Source organism: Rhinatrema bivittatum, chromosome 14 (genome assembly GCF_901001135.1).
Source record: "Rhinatrema bivittatum chromosome 14, aRhiBiv1.1, whole genome shotgun sequence".
Classification (NCBI taxonomy): Eukaryota; Metazoa; Chordata; class Amphibia; order Gymnophiona; family Rhinatrematidae; genus Rhinatrema; species Rhinatrema bivittatum.
This window is the reverse complement of record NC_042628.1, coordinates 57,481,934-57,509,823: the sequence shown is the minus strand read 5'-3', so window position 1 is coordinate 57,509,823 and position 27,890 is coordinate 57,481,934. Positions and strand designations below refer to the sequence as shown.

The window sequence follows — 27,890 nt, the reverse complement described above, 5'->3', positions numbered from 1 at the left end:
GATGGAACCTGGACAGTCCCACTCGCAAAACCCTGTCACCAAAAGACCTGGACGCCGGATTCACAACATCCAAACGACAGTGCCTTTTGAAAGTGTGCAGAGACTTCCATGCTGCTCTCTGCAAATCTCGTGGAGAAACCTGCTGAGTCTCTGCCCATGAGGCTGCCTGAGAATGCATCAAATGGGCTTTCAAACCATCAGGTACTGATCGACCCTTAGCCATATATGCCCAACCAATGGCCTCCTTAAGCCCAACACGCAATAGTGGCCTTAGATGCTCGACAACCTCTTTCTGAACTGCTCCACAACACAAACATGTGATTCAACCTGCTAAAGTCATTAGTCACCTTCAGATACCTCAACAAGGCATTTTAAACGATTGCCATTAGATCCACCTGAACCCCACTTCTTGTGGATGAGCTGCATAGTCTTCTTTGACAGCTTCTACTCTCCCAGATCCACTTGCACGTTGTTGACGCCTGTGATGGGTGATGCCGCTATCCTCTCTAAGTGTTGTTCCGCCCAAAGAAAACAACTCCTTATCCTCGTGGGCTACCGCTAGACTCTTGGTTCCTCCCTACCGGTTGATATAGGCCACTGTCACATTGTCTGACAGAACCCTCAACGACCAACCTCTCACCAATGGCAGAAAAGCAAGTAAAGTGAAAAGCACCACGCTGGTCTCTAACCAAATGATAGAACAATCAGCCTCTTTCTTGGACCACCAACCCTGCCTTGACTGTCACTGACAAACTGTCCTCTCAACCAGACAGACTGGCATTGGTAGTAAGAATCGCCCAATCCGGAACCTCCAGCTCCACACCACGGTCCAGGTTGGAACGAAGGAGCCACCAAGACCGACTGCCCTGCTGACTCCCTCAAATGGCAGGGGAAGATGAAACTCCTCTGACAGCGGATTCCAATGGGATAGAAGAACCCTCTGCGGAGGCTGCATATACGCAAATGCCCATGGCACAAACTCTAAGGTTGAAGCCATAGAGCCCAGGACCTGCAAATAATCCCAGACCTTGGGCACTGCCAGTCCCAACAACTGACAAACCTGCCCCTGCAGTTTCTGCACTCTCTCCTTCATGAGAAACACTATGCCACGTCATGTATCGAAGCGAGCCCCCAGATACTCCAGGGACTGTGAGGGAACCAGGTGACTCTTTGCCAGGTTCACCACCCAGGTGAGAGACTTGAGCTGCCAGAGTACCTTCTGAACCGATTGATGACAGATGGCCTCCAACTTCACCCTGAGCCAGTCATCTAGATAGAGGTGTACCAGAACTCCTTCCTGACAAATCTGCCGCCACCACCACCACCACCATAACCATGATGAAAGTGCATGATGCTGTTGTCAAGACTGAATGGGAGAGCCTGGAACTGAAATTGGTGACCCAGAACCATGAACCGCAGAAACTGTTGATGTTCTGGGCAGATCGCTATATGCAGATATTCTGTCGTCAAATCTGGAGAAGCCAGAAACTCGTCTTTGCGCACCGCCACTATGACTGATCTCAGAGTCTCCATTTGGAAACGTGGAACTTTCAGAACTGCATTCAGTCTTTTTAAGTTCAGTATTGGGCAAAAGATGCCTTTCTTCTTTGGCACGACAAAGTAAATGGAATACCTTCCTGTGCCTCATTCTTTGCAGGGAACTGGAACTACAACAACTAGTCTCTACAACCATTAGCTGCTTTTCAAGGGGTCACAGCAGGGGCAAATTAGGAATAAATCTTGACCGTATTAGCTGCCTGTCGAGGGGTCAGCAGGGGGAAATTACGAATAAATCTCGACCGGGACAAGCAAATTCTAAAGTGTAGCTATCTCTTACTACACTGAGAACCCACTGGTCCATGGTAATTTTGGTCCACTCCTCGGAAAATCGTACCAAACTACTTCCTATGACTGGAACGATGGAGTGGACCAACCTCACCTTATTGCAAGGACTTATCCCCAGCTGTGCTTCCTCCTGAGGTGTCCCGGAAAAATCTTCAGCCCCCTCAAAAGGACTGACCCCAGGATTGGCCCCTGACAGAGAATTGCTTCTGTGGACCTAAAGCTCCTTTCACTGAATGAGGCCTCCTATTATCCCGAAAACAGGTCCAAGACTGAAAAAATCTCTTGTCCTTAGGCTTGGTCCTCTGGCAACCTGTGCACCTTGTTTTCTCCCAGTTGCTTCATTAGCTGTTCTAGGTCCTAGCCAAACAAGAGCTTCCCTTTAAAAGGGAGAGCCCCATCTGAGACTTGGATGACACATCTGCCAACCAGTAACAAGACCATAACACCCTCCTGGCTGATACCGCAGACATGATTCTAGAAGATGTTCTGACCAGGTCATAAAGAGTATTCGCTCCATATGCCACTACTGTTCCCAATCGCTCAGCCTTCTGATCCTCCTCACCTGACTGCGGCTGAGTGTCCTGTAGCTGCTGTATCCAGCGCAGACAAGCCCACTGCATAAAACTAGTACAAATGGCAACTCAAACTCAGGGTCGATACTTAAAAAATCCTTTTGAGATGAACCTCCAATTTCCGATCTTGAACGTCCATCAAAGCAGCGAACCCTGCAATCGGAAATGAAAATTGGTTCTTACCTGCTAATTTTCGTTCCTGTAATACCACAGATCAGTCCAGAGAAGTGGGTTGTGTATCCCTACCAGCAGATGGAGTCAGAGAACAAAGCTTTAGGCACCTCCATATATACAAGAGTGCCACCTGCAAACCCTCAGTATTGTCCTGCACCAAAGCCCATGTTAACAGAACTAACTGAAAAAACTCTAACCAAAACAACTGCGAATAACTGCTCCATCAATCCATTCTGCTAAAAAGGAGCTTTGTGAAAAACATAGCCAAACTCTAGCCAGTGCAGTCTTTCGGTATCTGAAGAAAGGGGTGGGCCTCTGGACTGATCTGTGGTACTTCAGGAACGAAAATTAGCAGGTAAGAACCAATTTTCATTTCCTGAACATACCCAGATCAGTCCAGAAAAGTGGGATGTACCCAAGCCACCCTACACTGGACAGGAACCGAAGACCTGCAAGCAGAACAGTCTCAACGAAGGACGATTCATCAAAGGCCTTGATGTTCCAATCGATAATGCTTAGTGAAAATGTGAATAGAAGACCACACTGTTGCCCTACAGATCTCCTGAGGCGACAATAGCTGACACTTTGCCAGGAAGTAACCTGGGCTCTAATGGAATGAGCTCTGAGACCCAATGGAATTGCCGTCCACGGGCTGTGTACGCTGAACAATGGCTTCTTTAATCCAACGAGATATGGTCACCTTAGACGCTTTATCTCCCTTCTTTGGTCCACCAAAAAGAACAAACAAATGTTTGGAGTGTCGGAAATCAGTGGTAACCTCCAGATACCGTAGTAAGGCGAGTCGCACATCCAAGAGATGAAGGTCCCTGTCCTGAGAAGAGTCCCGAGACCAATGTGGAAACCCCGGTAGCTCCACATTCTGATTTACGTGAAAAGGCCGTAACCACCTTAGGGACGAAGGACGGAACCATACGCAATGATACTTGATAGTCGGAAATCCGCAGAAAGGGGACACGACAGCGCCTGCAATTCTGAAATCTGACGGGCCGAGCAAATGGCCACCAAAAACACCATCTTCTAAGTCAGATCCTTCAGAGAGGACTGGCGAATAGGCTCGAAAGGGGCGTCGCAGAACACCGGAGAATAAGTTCAGGCTCCAATCCGGACAAACCGGTCGGATGGGAGGCTTGCAAATTGGAGAAATTACTTACCTGATAATTCATTTTTCCCTTAGTGTAGACAGATGGAGACTCAGGACCAATGGGTATAGTGTACTCCTGATAGCAGTTGGAGACGGATCAGATTTCAATCTGATGTCAGCCCTAGTACATATACCCCTGCAGGAAGTGCATCTCTTCAGTATTCTCCTTGAAAAGCAATTGTGGATGTATGTATGACTGACTAATTTGACTAACTTGATTAACTTTATAACTTGATTAACTTGAACTGGTTGAATTGGTTATAGCTGGAGACCGCCAGTGCCCTTGAACGAGAAACGTCGACACCCGGTAGGATGGGTGTTCTAGTTGGAGGAAAGCGTGGCTTACCCGTGAATCACTCACTGTTGGTGATGTCCCTCGAGAATTCCACGAATAACTGCAGCTGTGGGTGAGATGCCGAGTCCATCTGTCTAGACTAAGGAAAACGAAATTATCAGGTAAGTAATTTCTCCATTTCCTAGCGTGTAGCAGATGGACTCAGGACCAATGGGATGTATGTAAGCTACTCCCAAACCGGGTGGGAGGCTGCCTGTGCCCCATTAGTACTGCCCTTGCAAATGCTGTGTCCCTTCGAGCCTGAACATCCAAGCGGTAAAACCTGGAGAAGGTGTGAATGGAGGACCATGTCGCTGCCCGACAGATCTCGGCGTGAGACAGCATCTTGGTTTTCGCCCTGGACACAGCCTGGGCTCTAGTGGATTGGGCCTTGACTTGTAAAGGCGGCGGCTTGCCTGCTTCTATATAGGCCACCTTGATGACTTCTTTGATCCAGCGGGCTATGGTTGCTCACGAGGACGCTTCCCCTTGCTTCTTCCTGCTGTGAAGGATGAATAGATGGTCCGTCTTTCGTACGGATTCCGACCTTTCCAGGTATTGGATTAGGAGTCTGCCAATGTTGAGATGGCGTAGACTGCGAGACTCTTCCGAATTCTTATGCTCATCTGGCGACGGTAGCAAGATGGTTTGGTTGAGATGGAAGTGAGACACCACTTTGGGGAGGAACGACGGAACCGTGCGTAACTGGATGGTTCCCGGGGTGAGTCTGAGGAACGGCTCCCGGCAGGACAGCACTTGTAGCTCGGAGATACGGCGGGCCGAACAGACTGCCACTAGGAAGGCTGTCTTCAATGTTAATAGTCGGAGAGACAGGCCGCGAAGAGGTCTGAAAGAGGCTCCTGCTAAGACGTCCAGGACCAGGTTGAGGTTCCACAGAGGCACCGGCCACTTTAGGGGTGGATCTACTTGACTCCTTTCAGAAAGCGGGAGACATACGGGTGAGAGGCTATGCTGCCGCTCTCGCTCTTGGTTCCATAGCATGACAATGCTCCCACCTGTACCTTGATGGAGTTGAGAGACAATCCCTTCTGTAGCCCGTTCTGCAGGAATTCCAAAACCGCTGGAATTTTGACTAAGCGAGGAACGATGTCGTGGTCTTCGCACCATGCTTCGAATACTCTCCAAATCCTTATGTACGTTAGAGATGTGGAGAACTTGCGTGCTCGGTGTAGGGTGTCGATTACAGTCCCCGAATATCCGCTCTCTCTCAGGCGAGCCCTCTCAATGGCCAGACTGTAAGAGAATCGAGCTGGGTCCTCGTGAAGGATTGGCCCTTGTTGGAGCAGGTCTCTGTGTGGAGGCAGTGGCAGGGGGGTCCCTGCCAGTAGTCTTCTCATGTCTGCGTACCAGTCTTCTTTGCCAGTCCGGGGCCACCAGAAGTTCTTGTCCCCTGTGTAGCTGTATCTTGTGAATGATTGCGCCTAATAGGGGCCACAGGGGGAAGGCGGATAATAGAGTCCCCTGTAGCCAGGTCTGTACCAGGACATCGATCCCCTGGGACTGAGGTTCCCGCCTGTGGCTGAAGTACCTGGGTACTTGGGTGTTGGACTGGTTTGCCAGAAGGTCCATGTCTGGTGTTCCCCACCGGTTCACTATTATTTGGAACGCTGCGGTCGACAGCTTCCATTCTCCTGGGTCTATATATACTTTCTCTGCTGAGGTAGTCCGCCGTGATGTTGTCTTTCCTGGCGATGTGGACGGCCGAGATTTCCTGGAGATACACTTCCGCCCACGACATTAGGGGGTCTATTTCCAGAGACACCTTTTGGCTTCTGGTTCCCCCCTGACGGTTGATGTAGGCCACTGTTGTGGTGTTGTCTGACATTACTCTGACCTCTTTGTCTCGGAGTCTGTGAACGAACTGTAGGCAGGCTACTCTGACTGCCCACGCTTCAAGGCGATTGATGTTCCATCCTGACTCTTCTGCGTTCCACTGCCCTTGGGCGGTTAAGCTCCTCGCAGTGTGCTCCCCATCCCTGTAGGCTGGTGTCTGTGGTGAACAGAGTCCAGGATGGTGAAGATAGTCTTGTTCCCTGGCTCAGGTGGCTGACCTGCAGCCACCATCGTAGCTGGGTCTGAACTCTGCCCAGGAGTTGTAGACGTACTGCATAGCTCTGGGACAGTGGATTCCATCGCAATAGAAGTGAGCGCTGTAGGGGTCTCATGTGAGCTTGTGCCCATGGCACTACCTCCAGTGTGGATGCCATGAGACAGAGGACTTGTAGGTAATCCCATGCTGTGGGGCGAGGTTCGCTCAGCAGGATTTGTAACTGGTTCGTCAGTTTTGATCTCCTTGTGGGAGTCAGGCTGACCTTGTCTTCTTTGGTGTCGAATCAGACTCCTAGGTATTCTAGAGACTGAGAGGGCTGCAGACAACTCTTGTTTGTGTTGACCACCCATCCTAGGCTCTCCAGCAGCGTTTTGACTCTGTTGGTTGCCTGGTGATTTTCCTCTGGGGATTTCGCCCTGATCAGCCAATCGTCCAGCCAATTTCACCCTGATCAGCCAATCAGCCTTCCTTCCTCAGTGTTGCCGCCATCACCACTATGATCTTGGTGAACGTCCGGGGTGCTGTGGCTAACCCGAAGGGTAGTGCTCAGAACTGGTAGTGATGGTCCAGGGTTTTGAAGCGTAGGAAGCGCTGATGTTCCCGATGGATCGGGATTTGTAGGTAGGCTTCTGAAAGATCCAGGGATGTGAGGAACTCTCCCGGTTGTAATGCCTTTATTACAGAACGTAGGGTTTCCAAGCGGAAGCGGGGAATCCTCAGGTGGCGGTTGACTGACTTGAGGTCCAGGATGGGCCTGAACGTCCCCTCTTTCTTGGGGACTATAAAATAAATGGAATAATGCCCAGTATTCATTTCTTGTAAAGGTACTGGGGGGTTATGGCCTTGAGAGCCAGTAATCTGGTCAGTGTAGTTTCCACTGCCACCCTCTTGGAGGGGTCGTGGCAGGGGGATTCCATGAACTTGTCCGGAGGGGTTCGGAGGAAATCCAGGTAGTACCCCTCTCAAATGATGGTTAGGCCCCACTTGTCCCAAGTTATCTTGACCCATCTGTGGTAGAATAGGGCAAGTCTGCCCCCTATGGCTTCTTCTCTTGGACGGGTTGGCTGAATCTCATTGTGGGATGTGGCTGGGGCCTGGTCCCGAGCTGGTTTCCCTTTTGTTGTGCTTGTTCCGAAAGGACTGGTGCCTGCCTGTAGGGCGGGGTGCTTGATAATTGTTTTTGTATGGATTGAAGCGCTGTGAACCTCTGCCCCTGGAAGATCAGGGGAAGGGTCGCTGGTTTCTCTTGCTTTTGTCCTCCAGTAGCCGTGGTAGTGGGAACTCGCCCCATTTGTCAGCCAGTTTCTCTAGTTCACTGCCGAATAGGAGGAATCCCTTGAAGGGCATCCTTGTGAGTCTCGATTTGGAGGATGTGTTGGCCGACCAGCTTTGGAGCCAGAGTTGTCTCCTGGCTGCCACAGCTGATGACACTCCTCTAGCTGCGGTGCGTACCAGGTCGGAAGCAGCATCCACGAGGAATGATACTGCTGGTTCCATGGCTTCCCCAGGGGTGTTGTTCCTGGTCTGTGATAGGCAGGCACGTGTCACAACAGTGCAGCAGGCCGCTATTTGTAGGGACATAGCGGCGATGTCAAAGGACTGTTTAAGGATGGATTCCAGACGTCTGTCTTGCGCATCTTTGAGTGCTGCACCTCCCTCCACTGGGATAGTAGTGCGCTTAGAGACCGCGCAGACCATGGAATCCACTTTTGGGCATGTCAGGAGGTTTTGGCCGCCGGGTCCAGAGGGCACATTTATTTATTTAAAAACTCTTCTATACCGTCGTTAAGTTAATTCACCATCACAACGGTTTACAGAAAGGCACAATAAGCAAAATTGCTTTCCTGGGATAACACCTATTACAAGGTAAGCAATTTTGCTTTATCCCAGGACAAGCAGGATGCTAGTCCTCACATATGGGTGACATCAGTAATGGAGCCCTATGTACGGAAAACTTCTGTAAAAGTTTCTATGAAACTTTTGACTGGTACCAGAGTGCCTACTGAGCATGCCCAGCATGTCATGATATTCCCTGCCACAGGGGTCTCCCTTCAGTCTTGTTTTGTAGCAATTAGCGTTAGCCAAAAATAAAATAATAAAACGTATCGGACCCAACTCCGCGGGGTGGCGGGTGGGTTTCGTGAGAACTACATCCTGCTGTCCTGGGATAACACCTATTACAAGGTAAGCAATTTTGCTTTATCCCAGGACAAGCAGGATGCTAGTCCTCACATATGGGTGATTAGCAAGCTAGAGGCTGAGTCATTATGTTGTGAAGCAATAGTGTTGTTAAATGAATCAGCCGAAGATCACAGCAGGTTGGATGTAGAAGGAGTTGGGGTTACACTGGAAACAAGTTCTTTAAGACAGATTGTCCATATGCTGAATCTTGTCTTCCTTCTTTGTCTAAACAGTAGTGAGCTGCAAAGGTGTGAAGAGAACTCCATGTTGCTGCTTTACAAATGTCCAGAATAGGCACAGAGCGAAGGTGTGCTACTGAGGTTGAACATTGCTCTGACTGAGTGAGCTTTTACTCGCCCTTGAAGAGTAAGGCCTGCTTTTTCATAACAAAATTGTATGCAATCTGCTAGCCAGTTTGACAGAGTATGTTTATCCACTGCTTTACCTGGTTTGTTTGGATCATAGGATACAAACAGCTGACTGGATTTCCTTTGGGCTGTTGTGCGGTTTAAATAGAAGGATAACGCACGCTTACAGTCCAAAGTGTGTAAGGCTCTTTCACCCTGATGGGAATGAGGCCTAGGAAAGAATGGATTGGTTCAAGTGAAATTCCGTAACAACCTTAGGAAGGAATTTTGGATGTGTACGGAGGACTACTCTGTCATGTAGGAACTTTGTAAAAGGTTCGTATGTGACTAGAGCTTGTAGTTCGCTGACCCTCCTAGCTGATGAGAAATACTGTTTTCCAAGTAAGGTATTTAAGTTCACAGGTATTTATGGGTTCAAATGGAGAACGCATAAGTCTAGTTAATACTACGTTCAGATCCCATTGTATGCTTGGGGAATGAACTGGAGGTTTAATGTGAGTTAGGCCTCTCATGAATCTACTTACGAGAGGCTGTGTAGAAATAGGTGCATCTCCCAGCTTGTTATGGTAAGCTGAGATTGCACTTAAGTGTACCCTTACAGATGATGTCTTAAGACCAGAGTCTGAGAGATGGTAAAGGTAATCTAGTAGTGAGGTAGTGGGGCAAGTGAAAGGATCTAAATCTTTCTGAGTGCACCACAATGTAAACCGTTTCCATTTGTAGGAATAATTCTTTCTAGTGGAAGGTTTACGTGAAGCTATAAGTACTTGAGATATAGTGGTTGGAAGGTTGAGTGGTTGTAAGATCAAGCTTTCAACATCCATGCTGTCAGGGATAGGGATTGAAGGTTGGGATGGCGCAGCTGACCCTGTTCCTGAGTTATGAGATTGGGAGCTACTCCCAGGCGAATTGGATCCCTGACTGAGAGATCTAGCAGTGTGGGAAACCATACTTTTCGAGGCCAATATGGGGCTATGAGTATCATTGTCCCCTTGTCCTGTTGTAGCTTCACTAGTGTTTTGGTTATGAGTGGTATCGGTGGATACGCGTATAATAGGCCTGAATTCCAATGGCGAGCAAAGGCGTCCTTTGGTAGGCTGTTCCGCTGCCAGAGGAGAGAGCAATAATTGTTCACTTTGTAGTTCAGATGGGATGCAAAGAGATCTATTGTTGGTTGACCCCAGCGTTGAAATATCTTGGTAGCTAATGTTGGGTCTAGAGACCACTCGTGTGGTTGGAAGTGACGGCTGAGGCGATCCGCTACTGTGTTGTGGATGCCTGCTAGGTAGGTGGCCCGTAGAAGAATTGAGTGTGCTAGGGCCCAGTCCCAAATTTGAGCTGCTTCTTGACAAAGGAGATAGGAACCTGTTCCCCCTTGTTTGTTGATGTACCACATGGCTACTGTGTTGTCCGTTTGGATCAAAACAGTCTTGTGTGAAAGGCAGTCCTTGAACGCATGTAGTGCATAGCATATAGCTCGAAGCTCCAGAAAGTTTATTTGAAAGGAGGCTTCTTGTTTTGTCCACGTGCCCTGCGTCTTTAGATGACCAATGTGCGCTCCCCAACCTAAGGTGGATGCATCTGTAGTTAAAGTCATTTGTGGAACTGGTTGCTGGAAAGGTAGGCCCTTGAGCAAGTTGATCGTTGATTTCCACCAGAGAAGGGAAGATTTCAGATCTTGTGTTATCTGAATGGGAGTGGACAATGGTTGAATGGCTTGAATCCATTGATTTTTCAGTGTCCATTGCATTAGTTGCATGGTCAATCTGGCCATGGGAGTGACATGAACTGTTGAGGCCATGTGTCAGAGTAGAGTGAGGCACTGATGAGCTGTAACTTGAGACTGATTGCGAATAGAGTGCGCTAGGAGAACGAGCGTTTGAGCACGGTCTCTTGGAAGAAAAGCTTTTGCTGTGATGGTGTTGAGATCTGCACCTATGAACTGCAACTGGTGAGATGGTGTGAGATGGGATTTCTCGTAATTGATGAGAAATCCCAAGGAGTGAAGCAACTTTATTGTGAGCTGGAGAGAAGTGAAAGCTCCGCTTTGTGTTTGACTCCTGATGAGCCAGTCGTCCAAGTAAGGAAACACATGTACTCTTTGTTTGTGAAGATGTGCCACCGCTACTGCAAGACACTTTGTGAATACTCGAGGTGCTGATGCTAGGCCGAATGGTAGTACTCGATATTGGAAGTGTTGCCCTTCCACCAGAAATCGCAGGTACTGTCGATGAGGAGGAAAGATGGGAATGTGAGCGTAAGCGTCTTGAAGATTCAGAGAGCAGAGCCAATCCCCTTTTTGAAGAAGAGGCAGCATGGTGCCCAACGATACCATCCTGAATTTCTCTTTCTTTAGAAATTTGTTGAGATTTCTGAGGTCCAGGATAGGACGTAGGCCCCCGGTTTTCTTTGGAATGAGGAAATATCGGGAGTAGAATCCTCTGCCCCACTGAGGCCTGGGAACTTGTTCTATGGCCCTGGCATTCAGAAGGGTGGATAATTCTGCTTGTAGAATTGTGGAGTGATGAGACACTGTCCAAGATGAAAGAGGAGGATTTTCATTTGGTACAGTGAGGAAATCCAAGCGGTACCCTTGAGCTGTAATTGAGAGTACCCATTGGTCTGTTGTGATGGAGGTCCAAGTTTGATGGTAATGAGATATTCGACCTCCGACAGGTAATTGTGGACAAGGATTTTGAGAAGGGCTTCTGCTCTCTGGGTGGTTTTCAAAAGCCTGATGTGGATGCCGTAGGCGCAGGCTGCTGAGGCCTAGCAGGTCTTTGTCGAGGTTGTGACCGTTGTGTAGGCCGTTGTTGTCTGGACCTGGTTGCCGGAGGATAATATCGCCTAGGGCGATAGTATGGTTTCCTGGGTTCTCTTCTTTTTTTTATTTTTTTTTAAATTTTTTATTTATTGAATTTTTCAAATATTCAAAACATTGAAACTTTAACAAGTAAATAGGGAAAAAACAGATACACCATTCTCAAGTAATACATTTCCCAAAAAGCAAATAGTTCCCATATTATAAGTAAATGGGAGACCCAGGAAAATATAGCGATAATAGAGGAAATTTCCAAATAATATTAACACACGGTTATTTGCTGAATATACTACTTCAAGCTAACACTTCTGGATATTAATCAGAGTGAGAGTCTAGATATACACGCAATTGTTCCAATTCAGTAAATACATATCTATTATTATTGTGTACCAAAATACACCGACAGGGGTATTTCAAGAAAAATTTTGCTCCCCTAGCTACTATTTCATTCCTCAAGGAAATGAAGGCTTTCCTTTTTTCTTGAATTTTTCTTGTAACATCCGGGAATACTCTAACTTGATATCCATAGAACAACTCAGACTGCTTCTTAAAGGATCTCCTCAACACTTCATCTCTATCTGACATTTGTAGAAAAGTTAAAGAAATAGTTGCTCGTTCTGTAATTCTTGCTTCATAAGATTTTTCAATAAAATCTGTTAAGTTATCAGGAGAAATAACTTCTTCCGACAAGGCTTCTTGATGTTCTCTCTCTTTCACTTTCCCTCCAAAAGTGTAATACATTCTTGTCACAGTTGGTATTTCTTCCGTAAAGAGTAAAACATTTTTAAAGTAACTTTTAATTAAGTCCCTTAATGGCAGCCATTTTGTTTTTGGAAAGTTCAGTATTCTTAAGTTGTTTCTTCTTAGTTGATTCTCCAAAAAATCTATCTTTCCATTAACATATGAATCTGACTTTATTAAGTTGGTATTCACTTCCTTCATATTTCTAATATCTTGCTCCAACAATAAAATATGAGAATCATGTTTCTGAACTTTTTTCTCCAAGCTCTTAGATTTTTCTATATTCTGTTTCACAACGTTGGTTAAATCTACTATGGCTTTATTCATTTGCATCAAAGCCTTCCAAATTTCTTCAGATGTAATCTTTTTTGGAGTTATTAAAGAATGTTGCAATAATACGTGTAATGTCTTTTCCTCACCTCCTGTATCCAGAAGATTCCCCGCATCTCTCTCCTCTCGTTCTGAACCAGACATTCCTCCCCTGGAGCCTGCACTTTCTAGGCTCTCCGAAGCCGGTATGATATTCAAACCGCTTCTCTGGGGCCCTCCGATGTTCCTAAAGGTAGGTTCTGTGAGGTTTCTTGCAGCTGTTCTCTCCCTTCACAATCCGGGGGCTTGCATGATAGAGAGGGGGTAGTCGGCTCGCCGGGACTTAGCGAGATCTCATCGGCCTGGGCGTATGGCGTTCGCTCACCGCCATTACCGCCAGCGGCCCCCCTCACCGGCTCAATCAGCAAACCAGGCAGCACATCCTCGATTCTCGTCTGTCGAGCGGAAATAACAGGGGTAGAGGCCATCGCCTCTCTAATTCTGGCCTTACGCTTTGTATGTGGCATAAAGGCAAATAGAAATCCAAAAGAAAACACTTCAGGTTTAGCCAGCAGGAAAAAGACGCGGAGCTCGAGAGACTGCTTGTTCACCGTGCGGCGGCCATCTCCTGGGTTCTCTTCTAGGAGGCCTCCTAGAAGGTTGGTGTGTCTCTTGAGGTAGCTGAGACAGCTGTTTAAGGGTTTCCGTGTGGTCCTTTAATGGTTGCCACTGCCTCTTTGACTTTGTCACCAAAGAGGTTTTCCCCTAGGCAAGGTAGGTCTGCCAACCGTTCTTGCACCTCTGGTCTAAATTCCGATGATTTTAACCAGGCCCATCTTCTAGCTGTGATTCCTGATGCTGATAACCGGGAGGCTGTTTCAAAGGAATCATAAGTGGCCCTCACCTCGTGCTTGCCCACTTCTAGGCCTTTATGCACGAGTCTCAGGAAGCCGTCCTGAAGCTGATCAGGTAATTGTTGTGACAGTGTTTCAACCTGTTTCCACAGGTCACGCTGGTACTGGTTCATAAACAGTTGGTAAGAATTTATTCGAGATACCAGCATTGCTCCTTGGAAGATTTTCCTTCCTAAATTGTCCAGGAACAGACTATCCTTTCCGGGAGGTGTGGAGGCATGTTGTTTTAACCTTTTAGCCTTTTTCTGGGCTGACTCGACCACTACAGATTGATGTGGTAATTGAGTTTTTTGAAACCCTGGAATGGGCTGAACCAGATAAGTGGCATCAGCACGTTTATTGACTGCTGCCACAGAACCAGGGTGCTCCCACATCCTGTACATTAACTCTTGCAAGACCTCATGCACTGGAATGGTAAGTATTTCCTTAGGAGGGTCCACGAACTGAAGGACCTCCAAGGTCTTTTGTCTGGTGTCTATCTCTGAGAGGAGGGAGAATGGAATTGTTTCAGACATCTCTTTTATAAAATTAGAGAATGAAAGATCCTCCGGTGGTGATTTTCTCCTGTCCTCTGGTGGTGAAGGTTCAGAGAGGATATCTTCTTCAGATGACAGATCTGAGTCAGTAGCGGTATCAAGAGGATGCCCTGTTGGCCTAGGAGGCTTGAAGGGGATCTCAGAGACTGGTGTATGTGGTCTGATGGGTGGTATGACACCTGATGGACCAGGTAATGGTTCCTGATGTTGATCAGAATCGAAATCCTGAGGTGAAGATTAGAAGACCTGGATTAGGGAATCCAATTTGTCCATTAAAGGTTGAAATATGGACGATTCCTGACTTGGCATCGATGGTGGCATCGGGGCCGGTGGCCGAATTGGAACCGATGGCATTTGCGGCATATACGCCGGAATCTGCGGCATCGGCATCGATGGTTGCGGCATGGAGGGTACCGGTGTTGGAATCAACGGCATCGACAATTGCGGTGTTTTCCCTGGAATCGGCATCGAGGGTACCGGTGTTGGAATTGGTGATATTCTCAGGACCGGTGTCGAGGGTAGGACTGGCGTAGGAGGCCGTGGCATCGCTTCGATGAAAGCATCCCTGACCACTTGACGTATGTAGACGTCAAGTTCCGCCCGCATGGATGATGAAAACAGAGCACCCATGGGGGGAGGCGATGTCGGTACTTCCTCAGGGCCCTGAGGAGGCACGGTTCCCTGCGCCGGAATCGGCGGGGATCGCCCTGTCGATGGCTCGGAAGCCTTACCCTGGAGCCAAGGTTTCTTAGTCGGTGTACCGTGTTCCGTCGATGGCTCGCCGGGTATCGGGGCAGCGGATGCCGTATGCGGCCTACGATGCCGATGGCGATGCTTTTCTTTTTCGCGGGCTTTTTCACTGCCCGATGTTGACGCCCTAGACGATGGTGAGGGGGAGGAAAGTGGAGCGTCTCCCGACTCACCTGGCTGTCATTTTTTGAAGACGACTTTCCGAATCGACCCAGCCGGAGACGATTGAGTTGAGGTGGATGGAGCCGAAACAAGTTGTATTTTGAACAACTGCTCCATTTTGTCCAGTCGCAGACGTCGGCCCTTCGAGATCATCGTAGCGCATAAGGGACAAGCCTTAACATCATGCCCTTCACCGAGACAGAGGACAAGGTCCTGGTGAGGGTCTGTGATGGACATGTTCCTGGTGCATTTCGGGCATTTTTTGAAGCCTGAGACCATTTTGGGGCCGGACAGCCGTCGACGGCCAATGACTCAGGACAAAAATTTTGGAAAAAGAGGCGGAACGAAACCGCGAAAATGGTAAAAACTTACCGCGATGGAAATACTAAGGGAGACCCTTTGCGGTTTGAAGTTTTTTAAAGTTTTCCATGAGGAAACGTTGTGGAGAATTCCACAGGACTCCTAACAACCGCGAGGCTAACTGCTTCGCGGAAAAAAGAAGACTGAAGGGAGACCCCTGTGGCAGGGAATATCATGACATGCTGGGCATGCTCAGTAGGCACTCTGGTGCCAGTCAAAAGTTTCATAGAAACTTTTACAGAAGTTTTCCGTACATAGGGCTCCATTACTGATGTCACCCATATGTGAGGACTAGCATCCTGCTTGTCCTGGGATAAAAAATAGTATGATTGGTATAGATTACAAATTAAACATGTGCCAACATAGAACGGTAACATATTTTAATAATTGCGACTATGTGTTGCATACAGGTTAAATGTTGGTTAGGAAACTGTAAAGTGGTTCAAATCTACGTTAATATGTATTGGGAGATATAAAGGAAAAAAGCTGATTGCTCAGTGCATCCTTATCTATCAACTGTTTTCCTCCTTCTCTTTGTTTTTCAAGAAAGCTTGTTTAAAGAGCCATGTTTTCAGTTTAGATTTAAATAGTTTCAAATTTGTTTGCAGCCTTATTTCGAGTGGCATAGAGTTCCATAGTACAGGTCCAGCCAGTGAGAGTGTTCTCTCCCTTACTTGAGTGAGGCATGCTGATTTAACAGAAGGAACAGTTAGTAGGGCCTTATTAGCAGATCTCAGGTTTCTGTGTGGGACATGTACGCGCAGTGCAGTGTTAAGCCAGTCGGCCTTTTCATCATGGATTAGTTTGTGAATTATACACAGTGCCTTGTATTGTATTCTTTGTTCGATTGGAAACCAGCCGGCTGATGCCCCTCGCCCCCCCTTTCCGGGGGGGGGGGGGGGGGAAGGGGCATCAGCCGAATCTGGGTCCTGGTCTGGATCCTGGGCAGGCAGGGGGGGGGCGGTAGGATCCGGTGGAGGAGACGGGGGGGGGGGGGGGGGGAGACCCCCTGAACCACACAGACCCGGGTCGCCCCCTGCCAGTCAGGAGCCGCAGGGGAGGGAGGGCCAGAGATGTGGTCTCTTTCCTTTTTGCCTGTCAAAATTCTAGCAGCAGAATTTTGTAAGATTTGGAGTGTTCTAATGGTAACTTGAGGTAGCCCTAATAGTAGAGAGTTACAGTAGTCTGTGCTCACGAATATCATTGCCTGTAGCACTGTGCGAAAATTGTTCAGCGTTAGTAATGGTTTTAGTCTTTTGAGTACCATTAGTTTGGCGTAACCTTCTTTTAATTTCTGTGAAATGTGTTTCATGTTTAGCTCTGGGTCAATTATTACCCCTAGATTTCGTACTTTTGTTGCCAACTCTATGGTTAGATTATTTTTTATTGTAATTGTAGGTTGTATAGGGTGTATATTTTTTCATTCTAGGTGTAAGAATTCAGTTTTATCAATGTTTATTACGAGTTCCATTTGATTTAGTAGTAATTTGATTATTTCAAGGTACATATTGGCTAGCTTCATTGTTTCCTCAATATTGTTTACGATGGGTAACAGTAGTTGTATATCGTCTGCATATATGTAATGTATTGTTCCAAGTTTTGCGAGGAGGTGACATACTGAGAGGAGGTAAATATTGAATAGTGTTGCGGACAGGGCTGAACCCTGCAGGACCCCAGTTTGTAGTTTGATTTTGTCTGATAGTGAGTTTTTGATTTGTACTTGGAAACATCTATTACTTAAGTATGACTCTAACTAGTTTATTGTTTTGTTATTGAGTCCTATTTCTATTAGTCTATTGATTAGTATTTTGTGGTTTACAGTGTCAAAAGCTGCAGAGAGATCCAGTAGTACCAGAATGTAATGTGTTCCTGTATCAAAGCCTCTTAAGATACTGTTAGATAGAGCTAGTAGTAGTGTCTCAGTACTGTAATGTTTGCGGAATCCATGTTGTGCAGGATATAATATGTTATTGCTTTCTAAGTGGTTTGATAATTGTTTTTGGACTGTTTTTTCAATTAGTTTGGCTATTACTGGTGGGTTCGAAACTGGTCTATAGTTACTCAGATTTAGGGGATCTAGGTTCTTTTTTAAATTCCATTATGGGTATGATGTCAATTGAGTGAGGAACTGGGTTCAGTTTTTTATCATCATGTTCTCAACTTCATTTTGTGATATCTCTTCAAATTCTGACCATATGTTGACATCTCTTGTGGGCATTTTAATCTCTTGTTTGTTTGTGTTAGGGATTTTTGTTCTTAAGTTTTCAATTTTATTTTTAAAGAATTGAGCTACTTCATTGCAATGGTTCTCCAGTAGGGTCTGTTGATTGTATTGTCACTGGTGAGGTTAACTATGTTAAATCGGGTTCTAGCATTATTTGCTAACTTTTCTATTTTTGAGCTGAAATATTTCTTTTTAGATTCAAGAGTTATTTTTTTGTAGTAGGCCAGTTGTTTTCTGTATTTTGTTAAATTCTCAGTTATTTTAGTCTTTTTCCATTCTTTTTCTTTTTTTCTAAGGATCCTTTTTACTTCTTTGATCTGCTCATTATACCATGGAGTTTTCTGTTTTTGTTCTTTAAGCTGGACCTTACATGGCTGCCATAGCCTGTCCCCCTTTGAATGCGGACTCTGGAGCAATCCATTCCAGGTCAATTAGCTGTTGAATGGCTTGTAACAGAGGAAAATGGTGGGAGGTCTGACGGAGTCCCTCTAGCAGAGGATTCACACTTGTGCCCGGGATAGCGAGCTCCTTCAGGCTGCGGGTGACCAGGTCTGGAAGCTCGTCCTTGGTGAAGAAGCGTCTCATGGTCCGGTGAGGCTCTGTCCCTAGAGGGAGTTCCCCTTCCTCCAGGGGCTCTGATTTCTCCGCCGAGATGTCTGTGTCCCCGTAAGTGGGGCTTCCGGGTGGTGGATTCACTTCCCTGGGCCTAGCAGGGCCCGGAGCGTAGCGGTCCTCTGGTGAAGGTTGTGGCCGTGTTACCGGAGGCTCCGACTGCATGTGAACGAAGGTGTGCAGACCTTTGAAAAATTCCACCCAGGACATAGACGCTGGGTCTAAGCTAAGAGGCGCTGTTTCCCCGGAGGGCCCCGTTTAAGGGGGGGGGGGGTCCCGCTGGGATTTGCTAGGTCCGGAGTACTTATTGAGGAGCTAGCACTTGGGCCCGGGTGGGGCTGGCCCTGGGCTTGATCCCCCAGGGCCTCCTCGCACTGGATGCACAGGGCGTCGTCCTCTTCGTGTTGTGCAGCTCTGATGTGGCATGCTGGGCATAATCCCTGAACCTTGAGCTCTTTTTCTGGTGCCATGGATATAGACACATAAAATCTCTTGTGCGTCGAATATGTGCGCGTGGACGGATGTGTGCGCTGGCGTGCGTACAAGTCGCAGTTATGCGCCTGGCCCAGTAAGTGCGAGTCGCGCGCGTAATTTGTGCATACTGCACTTAAGCATGTAACGTTGTGCGCACGACTTGCCCTATGCGCACGGATCGAGATGGCGGGCAGGGCGGCAAACAGGGCAAAAATGGTGACGGCGACCATGCGGGCAATATGGCGACCACCTTGGAGGGTCCCCACGTGGGAGAGCCCTTGGCTCTAACCGGGGGTTGAGCCCTGCTAGGGCGGATCAACCCGGTGGCACTGGTCCCGGCCGGCGGACCTGTGGACTCCCTCGAGCTACAGAGATTTCTAACTTACCTTGTCTTGGTGCTTCCCGGTTTCGTTCCGGGCGGTCTTGCTACGGGGGGACTGAGGGCAAATACCTTCACTGCCGCGCTCGTGGTTGCACCCGCTGCCTCTCAGCTGCGCCCGAGATCGGGGGCCAGGTCCCCGCGAGGGTCGGCCCCGGAAATCACCTCGGGAGATCTCCCACGGGGGAGGGACCCGAGGATGGTCACCGCAGGAGAGCGGGGCTTTTTGCTGAGGTAAATTTTCTTCTTTTGGGTTTTCTCCGTTAAATTTTGCTCTAACGCTGTGAGAGCGTGCAGATAGTCCCTAACTGCTATGGAGACGGAAAATACTGAACAGCTGCACTTCCTGCAGGGGTATATGTACTAGGGTTGACGTCAGATTGAAATCTGATCCGTCTCCAACTGCTATCAGAAGTACACTATACCCATTGGTCCTGAGTCCATCTGCTACACGCTAGGAAATCCAGCTTACGATCTTGGACATCCCTCAAGGCCATAGCCCCCACGACCGGGATGGTGGTATGCTTAGTGACCGCCGTCACAGAAGAGTCCACCTTAGGCATTTTCAACAATTCTAAACACTCCTCCGGGAGGGGATAAAGATTTTCCATGGCCCTCCCGACCCGGAGGCCCGACTAGGGGGCCTGCCATTCCCTAAGGAGCATTAATTTGTGCATGGGATGGAAGGGAAAGGAGCACAGCAGGGCCCTAAGTCCCGATAGAACCGGATCCGAAGAAGCTGGCATTGCTGCCGAAAACTCATCCACTAGGGGAGAGTCAATCCCCAATTCCTGGGAGATGAAAGGGAGAAGAGGCTCCAATTCCTCCCTGCGGAAAAGAAGGAGGACCTGGGGGGGGGGGGGGGGGGGGCCATCAGCCGAATCTGGGTCCTGGTCTGGATCCTGGGCAGGCGGGGGGGGCGGTGGGATCCGGTGGAGGGAGACAGGGGGGGACCCCCTGAACCACACGGACCCGGGTCGCCCCCTGCCCGTCAGGAGCCGCGGGGGAGGAAGGGCCAGAGAGCAGAGGGACCTTAGCCGGAGGGTGGAGCTGCTTCCTCCTGCAAACTTGCTAAGTAGGATTTGTGCAGCAAAAGCATAAATTCAGTGGAAAAACGGGTCCTAATACCCCCCCCCGGGGGGGGTAGGGGGTAGAGAGGTCTGGATCTGGAAGAGGAGAGTGTGCGCGGCTCAAATCAGGTCCAGAGCTTCAGGAAGCTCCGAGAAAGAAACTGGAGAAAAACCCAAAATGTCCACCGTTCCCATGGTTTGACGGCCCAGGAACGGCGGGGGTAATCGCTTTGGAGGCCTGGCCCGGGTCCCTGAGGGCATTGGGGACTTGGAGGAAACTTCGTCCCCCTGGAAGGCAGCGAGAACAGAGTCCCTCCTGTGAAAGCCGGACCGAGGAATCCCCACAAGCTAAACACAGAGGAGATCATTGCATGGCTGCTAGGTGGGGGAGGGGCAGCACTAAAAATGAGCTGAGCTGCCGGTGCTGAGGGAGCAGAGGCACAGAATGAACTGTGCATGCTCACAATTCTCTCTCTAGAGCTGCAAGAGTAAATAGGGAAGGCAGGAGCTTTCTCCTGATCCTGTCAGAGACTCCTCTTATTTAAAATCCTTTTTTTTTTTTTTTTTTTAAACTCCAAAGGAGGGACAAAAACAGCCCCTGTCAGCAGCTACAGAATCAATGGATCCCAGTGAAGGGAAAGCAGTATAGGAGAGAGGAGAGAGAAAAGATGAACAGGGGGAGTGACTGGCACCACCAATTTTCACCCCTGCAGCCGAGGACCACCAGGAATAGGGAGCCTAGGCTATATAAAACAAGGGGCCAAGCCCCCCTAGGCCCCTGCAAGAGTAAGAAGACAGGGTCTGTCTCCTGTAAAGGATCCACAGAGTTCACACAAATCAAGGAAAAAAACTTTTTTTTTTTTTTTTAATTAATAACTCAGAAATACTTGCTTGATCCAAACACGATAGACACACAGAAGGAAAAAATGCCCAAAAGGGACAAGCAGAAGTTAACAGGGAACCACAGGGTGAGCTATTCCACCTGCTGGAGACAGACAAATACTGAAGGGCTACAGGGGGCTCTGTCCTCATATAGGATACCCTTTCAGTTTTGATCTGTCTCCACCTGCTGGAAAGGAGGCTCAACCCATGGTCTGGACTGATCTGGGTACGTACAGGGAACACAATTTATTATGTTCTCATGTTCGTAGTAGTAGTAGTACGAGTAGTGGAAGTACTATGGGGGCAATTTTCAAACTGTTCCAATTTTCACAGTAAAAGTACATGTGTTCCTTCACTTTGAAACTTGCCATTGGTACGAATTCCACAGTGCCACTTTAATGCTTTTTACCTGTGTAAATCGTTTTGAAAATTTACTTCTATATTATGCATTGCATAATAAAGAACTGTTTGGAACTGACAAAATTTTTCAAATAGGAGATGACGTTTCTACATGAGATAAGAGGAGTAATTTGAGGGAATTTATGCCTGGCAGCTTCCTCCTCTTCCTTTAGGATTCCAAATGGGACTACGGTATTGCCAGGAGTCCTCATTCACAGCCGGCTGAGGTCTCTACTCCCTGTCTATCCCAGCACCCATTCTCAGCCACTGGTAGCAGCATCCTCTGGAATCCAATCTGCATGCACAGAGTTCAGACAGCAGGTGTCTCTGTTGACTAATGATGAAGATTTATTCCTTCCCCAGGGACTGAGACAGTGGTTTCTCACAGGTTAGGGCAGACTCCCTTTCCCCACTCAAAGCTCTCACCTCCTCAAAGGTATCATCCCACTCTTGCATTGTGATGACATAGTTCACCTTCTCATTCATGTACTCCTCAAGCTCCCTGAGGGAGGAGACACAGTAAAGATTAGTAGTTGTCATTTACCAGTGTAAAGTCATTCTCTTGACTCCTTCCTTCAGGAATCTGTCACATCCATTCTCTCTCCTTGTGTCTCAGCAAGGAACCATCACACATATTATTTCTCTTTTCTCCTCAATATGTTACCTTATTTCTTCCCAACTACTCATCAGAGAGCAATCATACTTATAACAACTCTCCCTACATATCATGGAGTCATAACTGGCATGACCTCGCTCCTACCCATCTGACTCCTCTGGCAGTTGTGCTCAACCTCCAGCACTGTCCATGTGGCTAAGAGTGCGCAGGTTACAGCTCCCTAAAGAGTTCTTTGAAGAAGGTGTAACAGAAGTCCCTAGCTCAACCTTCTCAGACCCAAGGTATGAAAGCAAGTTTAGCAGCACTCATGGGCCCAGCCAGTTTACAGACCAGGAGTCTGTGAATGCAACCCAGTTCCTCTTTCCCACAAACTGCTGTCTTGAGGCTGGCTGACTGTTGGAAGAGTTCTTCTAATTCCAGGGAACAAAGTAGCAACAGCAGCAATATTCAGCTTTTATTTACAATTCCTTGCATATCCTATATTTTTGACACATGGATGGAACTATTGGAGAGTTGTCACAGTGCTTTATCACCATGCTTAGCCACTTACAAACAATGCACATCAAAATAAAATTATTGTTCTTTCTTATATTGATGTCCAGTCAAAGAATGAGTAGAGTTTGTATGAGCTCTGAATTAGGCTGGTATAATCCAGGCAGCTTGCCAATGCACTTCATTCCTGCCCTGCAGCATTCCCCTACTGTTCCAGCACGGAGGTCTCCTCCAATGCTCTACCAATGCACTTCAATCCTACTTTACAGTACTCCCTGCTTATTCTAGCAATGCCCTATTAGTTTTTGAAATTTTGAGGGCAGTGATCAAAGTGACTCTCACCCATTGAATGCAGTGATGTATCGGGACAGCATCCTTCGCTCTGGAGGTGGAAAGTCCCCATACAAGAGGAAATGTTTGCCGAGGAAGAAATCTGAAAGAAAAGCAGGTTTTCAACATTCAGGAATGAACATGAAAGAGGTTAAGATCCTGCAGAGATGAAGGGAGGCAATAAGGCAGATTATGGGAAATCTGTAAATTGGTGGGAAGACTCACAAATATCGAGCACAGCATGAATACTGCTCAGGTCTCATACTTACCATACAGGGTAACCGCTCTCAGAGACATATCTGGCCAAAGTCAGGAAAAGAAAATTGGTTCTTAACTGATAATTTTCGTTCCTGTAGTATCACGGATCAGACCAGACTCCTGGGTTTTGCCTCCCCTCCAGCAGATGGAGACAGAGAAAGTTTTGACAGACTCTGCCTTATATACCAAGGTGCCACCCACAGTCTGCCAGTATTACTCAGTATCAAAGCAGAATGGTCCAAAACCAAACTAACTATATACAGGAACCATAAACTCGAACTGGATCACTTACCCAACTGTAAACCAGACTTGTTAATAGGGTAAAATAGGATTGATCTGCAGACCAGAAAGAAACAAATGCTGAAGCAGTGGACTCTCCATTACCTTTATGCACTAAGCGGGCGGAACTCTGGACTGATCCGTGGTACTACAGGAACGAAAATTATCAGGTAAGAACCCATTTTCTTTTCCCTGTACGTACCCGGATCAGTCTAGACTCCTGGGATGTACCAGAGCTGCCTTTACCTGGGATGGGATCCGGAGAGGCCCACTCTCAGCACACCTTCTCCAAAATTTCCCATACCCGGAGACTGGACATCTAGCCTGTAATGCCTTGCGAAGGTATGCAAGGATTTCCATGTGGCCGCTCTGCAAATTTCCTGCAGAGAAATCTGTTGACATTCCGCCCAGGAAGCCGCCTGAGCACGTGTAGAATGCGCCCGAAGCCCCACTGGTAAGGGCCTACCACATAGCAAATATGCTGAATTTATCTCCTCCTTCAGCCACCGTGCTATCATAGTCTTAGACGCCATATTACCCTCTCTTTGGACCACTCCAGAGTACAAAAGATGGTGATCTGAGACCCTAAGATTGTTGGTAACTTCCAGGTAATGCAACAGAGCCCTGCGGACATCCAACTTTCTTAAGTCTCTAGAGAGAGGATCCGACCTGTCCAGATCTGAAAAGGACGGGAGCGCCACCGATTGATTCAAATGAAAGGAGGAAACTACCTTTGGAAGAAAGGAAGGAACTGTTCGCAAGGATACCCCAGAATCCGAAATCCTTAAGAAGGGCTCCCTGCATGACAATGCCTGAAGCTCAGACACTCTTCGAGCCGAGGAAATCGCCACTAGAAACACCACCTTCAACGTGAAATCTTTCAGCGTTGCTCTTTTCAAGGCTCAAAAGGCGCCACACACAAAGCCGTAAGGACTAAGTTTAGATTCCACGGTGGTGGGGCCGCTTGGCAATAGTGATCATAATATGATCAAATTTGATTTAATGACTGGAAGAGGAACAGTGTGCAAATCCACGGCTCTCGTGCTAAACTTTCAAAAGGGAAACTTTGAAAAATGAGAAAAACTGTTAGAAAAAAACTGAACGGAGTAGCTACAAAAGTAAAAAATGTCCAAGAGGCGTGAACATTGTTAAAAAATACCATTCTAGAAGCACAGACCAGATGTATTCCACACATTAAGAAAGGTGAAAGAAGGCAAAACGATTACCAGCATAGTTAAAAGGGGAGGTGAAAGAAGCTATTTTACCCAAAAGATCTTCATTCAAAAATTGGAAGAAGGATCCAACAGAAGAAATAGGATAAGCATAAACGTTGGCAAAGTTAAATGTAAGACATTGATAAGACAGGCTACGAGAGAATTTGAAAAGAAGTTGGCTGTAGAGGCAAAACTCACAGTAAAAACTTTTTTAAATATATCCGAAGCAGAAAGCCTGTGAGGGAGTCAGTTGGACCATTAGATGATCGAGGGGGTTAAAGGGGCACTTAGAGAAGATAAGGCCATCGCAGAAAGATTAAATGATTTCTTTGCTTCGGTGTTTACTAAAGAGGATGTTGGGGTGGTACCCATAATGGAGAAGGTTTTCATGGGTAATGATTCAGATGGACTGAATCAAATCACGGTAAACCTAGAAGATGTGGTAGACCTGATTGACAAACTGAAGACTAGTAAATCACCTGGACCCGATGGTATACACCCCAGAGTTCTGAAGGAACTAAAAAATGAAATTTTAGACCTATTAGTAAAAATTTGTAACCTATCATTAAAATCATCCTTTGTACCTGAAGACTGGAGGACAGCAAATGTAACCCCAATATTTAAAAAGGGTTCCAGGGGCGATCCGGGAAACTACAGACCAGTTAGCCTGACTTCAGTGCCAGGAAAAATAGTGGAAAGTGTTCTAAACATCAAAATCACAGAACATATAGAAAGGCATGGTTTAATGGAACAAAGTCAGCATGAATTTACCCAAGGCAAGTCTTGCCTCACAAATCTGCTTCACTTTTTTGAAAGCGTTAATAAACATGTAAGAACATGAGAATATGCCATACTGCGTCAGACCAAGGGTCCATCAAGCCCAGCATCCTGTTTCCAACAGTGGCCAATCCAGGCCATAAGAACCTGGTAAGTACCCAAAAACTAAGTCTATTCCATGTTACTGTTGCTAATAATAGCGGTGGTTATTATATAAGTCAACTTAATTAATAGCAGGTAATGGACTTCTCGTCCAAGAACTTATCCAATCCTTTTTTAAACACAGCTATACTAACTGCACTAACCACATCCTCTGGCAACAAATTCCAGAGTTTAATTGTGCGTTGAGTGAAAAAGAACTTTCTCAGATTAGTTTTAAATGTGCCACATGCTAACTTCATGGAGTGTCCCCTAGTCTTTCTATTATCCGAAAGAGTAAATAACCGATTCACATCTACCTGTTCTAGACCTCTCATGATTTTAAACATCTCTATCATATCCCCCCTCAGCCGTCTCTTCTCCAAGCTGAAAAGTCCTAACCTCTTTAGTCTTTCCTCATAGGGGAGCTGCTCCATTCCCTTTATCATCTTGGTAGCCCTTCTCTGTACCTTCTCCATTGCAATTATATCTTTTTTGAGATGTGGCGACCAGAATTGTACACAATATTCAAGGAGCGGTCTCACCATGGAGCGATACAGAGGTATTATGACATTTTCCGTTTTATTCACCATTGCCTTTCTAATAATTCCCAACATTCTGCTTGCTTTTTTGACTGCCGCAGCACACTAAACCGAAGATTTCAATGTGTTATCCACTATGACGCCTAGATCTCTTTCTTGGATAGTAGCACCTAATATGGAACCCAACATTGTGTAATTATAGCATGGGTTATTTTTCCCTATATGCATCACCTTGCACTTATCCACATTAAATTTCATCTGCCATTTGGATGTCCAGTTTTCCAGCCTCACAAGGTCTTCCTGCGATTTATCACAATCTGCTTGTGATTTAACTACTCTGAACAATTTTGTATCATCTGCAAATTTGATTACTCACTCTTCATATTTCTTTCCATATCATTTATAAATATATTGAAAAGTAAGGGTTCCAATAGAATAGGGTTCCAATGAGAAAATTGAGGGCTACCAAAATGATAAGGGGAATAGAACAGCTTCCCTATGAGGAAAGACTAAAGAGGTTAGGACTTTTCAGCTTGGAGAAGAGACGGCTGAGGGGGGATATGATAGAAATGTTTAAAATCATGAGAGGTCTAGAACGGGTAGATGTGAATCTGTTATTTATTCTTTCGGATAATAGAAAGACTAGGGGGCACTCCATGAAGTTAGCATGTGGCACATTTAAAACTAATCGGAGAAAGTTCTTTTTCACTCAACGCACAATTAAACTCTGGAGTTTGTTGCCAGAGGATGTGGTTAGTGCAGTTAATATAGCTGTGTTTAAAAAAGGATTGGATAAGTTCTTGGAGGAGAAGTCCATTACCTGCTATTAAGTTCACTTAGAGAATAGCCACTGCCATTAGCAATGGTAACATGGAATAGACTTAGTTTTTGGGTACTTGCCAGGTTCTTATGGCCTGGATTGGCCCCTTTGGAAACAGGATGCTGGGCTTGATGGACCCTTGGTCTGACCCAGTATGGCATTTTCTTATGTTCTTATGCTTTGCCCCCGAGGAAGCGAGAGACATCTGGGTGCGCAGCCAATGCTATGCCGTGTATGGCACCGTGCAAACAATCAAGAGCAGCCAGCTGGACCCACAAAGAACTACACGATAATCCCTTAGCTAATCTAGCCTGAAGGAAACATAAGATATCTGATACAGACGCCAGAGTGGGAACAATCCTCCGGTCTACACACCAAGACTCAAAAACCTTCCAGACAGGCACATAAAATAGGGAAGTTGAAGTTTTACGTTACCTCAAGTGAGTAGTCCCCACTGCATCTGAATAGCCTTTGCCCTTTAGACGCTGCCTCTCAAAAGCCATGCCGCTAGACAGAAGTGATCGGCCTGGTCGAAACAGACGAGCCCCTGATGCATTAGGTTCAGGAGTTAAGGGAACCATAAGGGACCTTCCACCGCTAGATTGAGCAGATCCGCAAACCATGGCCAGTGCGGGAGCCACCAAGATCACGTCTGTCGGGTGTTTCTCTATTCGCCGGAGTACTTTGCTGATTAGAGGCCAAGGAGGAAGTACGTAAAGCAGGACCGTCATCAGCCAGGGAAGAACTAGGGCATCTACTCCTTCTGCTCCTGTGTCTCTGTGGTGAGCAAAAAAGCGCAGAGCCTTGGAATTCTTGAACATCGTCATCAGATCCATGGAAGGGGTGCCCCCATCTGACACAGATGAGTTGAAAGGCTCTGTCCGCCAGTTCCCACTCTCCCGGATCGAGACGATGTCGACTTAGAAAATCCACCTGAATGTTGTTGACCCCGGCTATGTGAGACGCCGCTATGCTAAGCAGGTTCTGTTCTGCCCAGGCGATTAACAGGCGAGCTTCCTCCGCCACCGGCTGGATCCTGGTTCCTCCCTGGCGATTGATGTAAGCCACCATGGTCGCATTGTCC

At 47.0% G+C, this 27,890-nt stretch overlaps 1 protein-coding gene across 6 annotated transcripts in view; it reads right to left on the bottom strand.

Annotated features, from left to right (window-relative positions):
- The window catches only part of XRCC1 (X-ray repair cross complementing 1), a 339,102-nt gene that overhangs the window by 9,926 nt on the left and 301,286 nt on the right, over positions 1 to 27,890 (bottom strand). For 4 of the 6 annotated variants that reach the window (XR_003852563.1, XM_029576094.1, XM_029576095.1 and 1 more), the window contains 2 exons: positions 22,791 to 22,881; positions 21,767 to 21,842 (listed from right to left, as the gene is read on the bottom strand). Coding sequence is in view for 5 of the 6 variants with exons in the window: in XM_029576094.1 (XP_029431954.1) it covers positions 21,767 to 21,842; positions 22,791 to 22,881 (167 nt within the window). In the remaining variant the exon portion in view is untranslated. The remainder of the gene's footprint in view (positions 1 to 21,766; positions 21,843 to 22,790; positions 22,882 to 27,890) is intronic. The other 2 variants (XM_029576097.1, XM_029576096.1) reach the window with 1 other exon arrangement.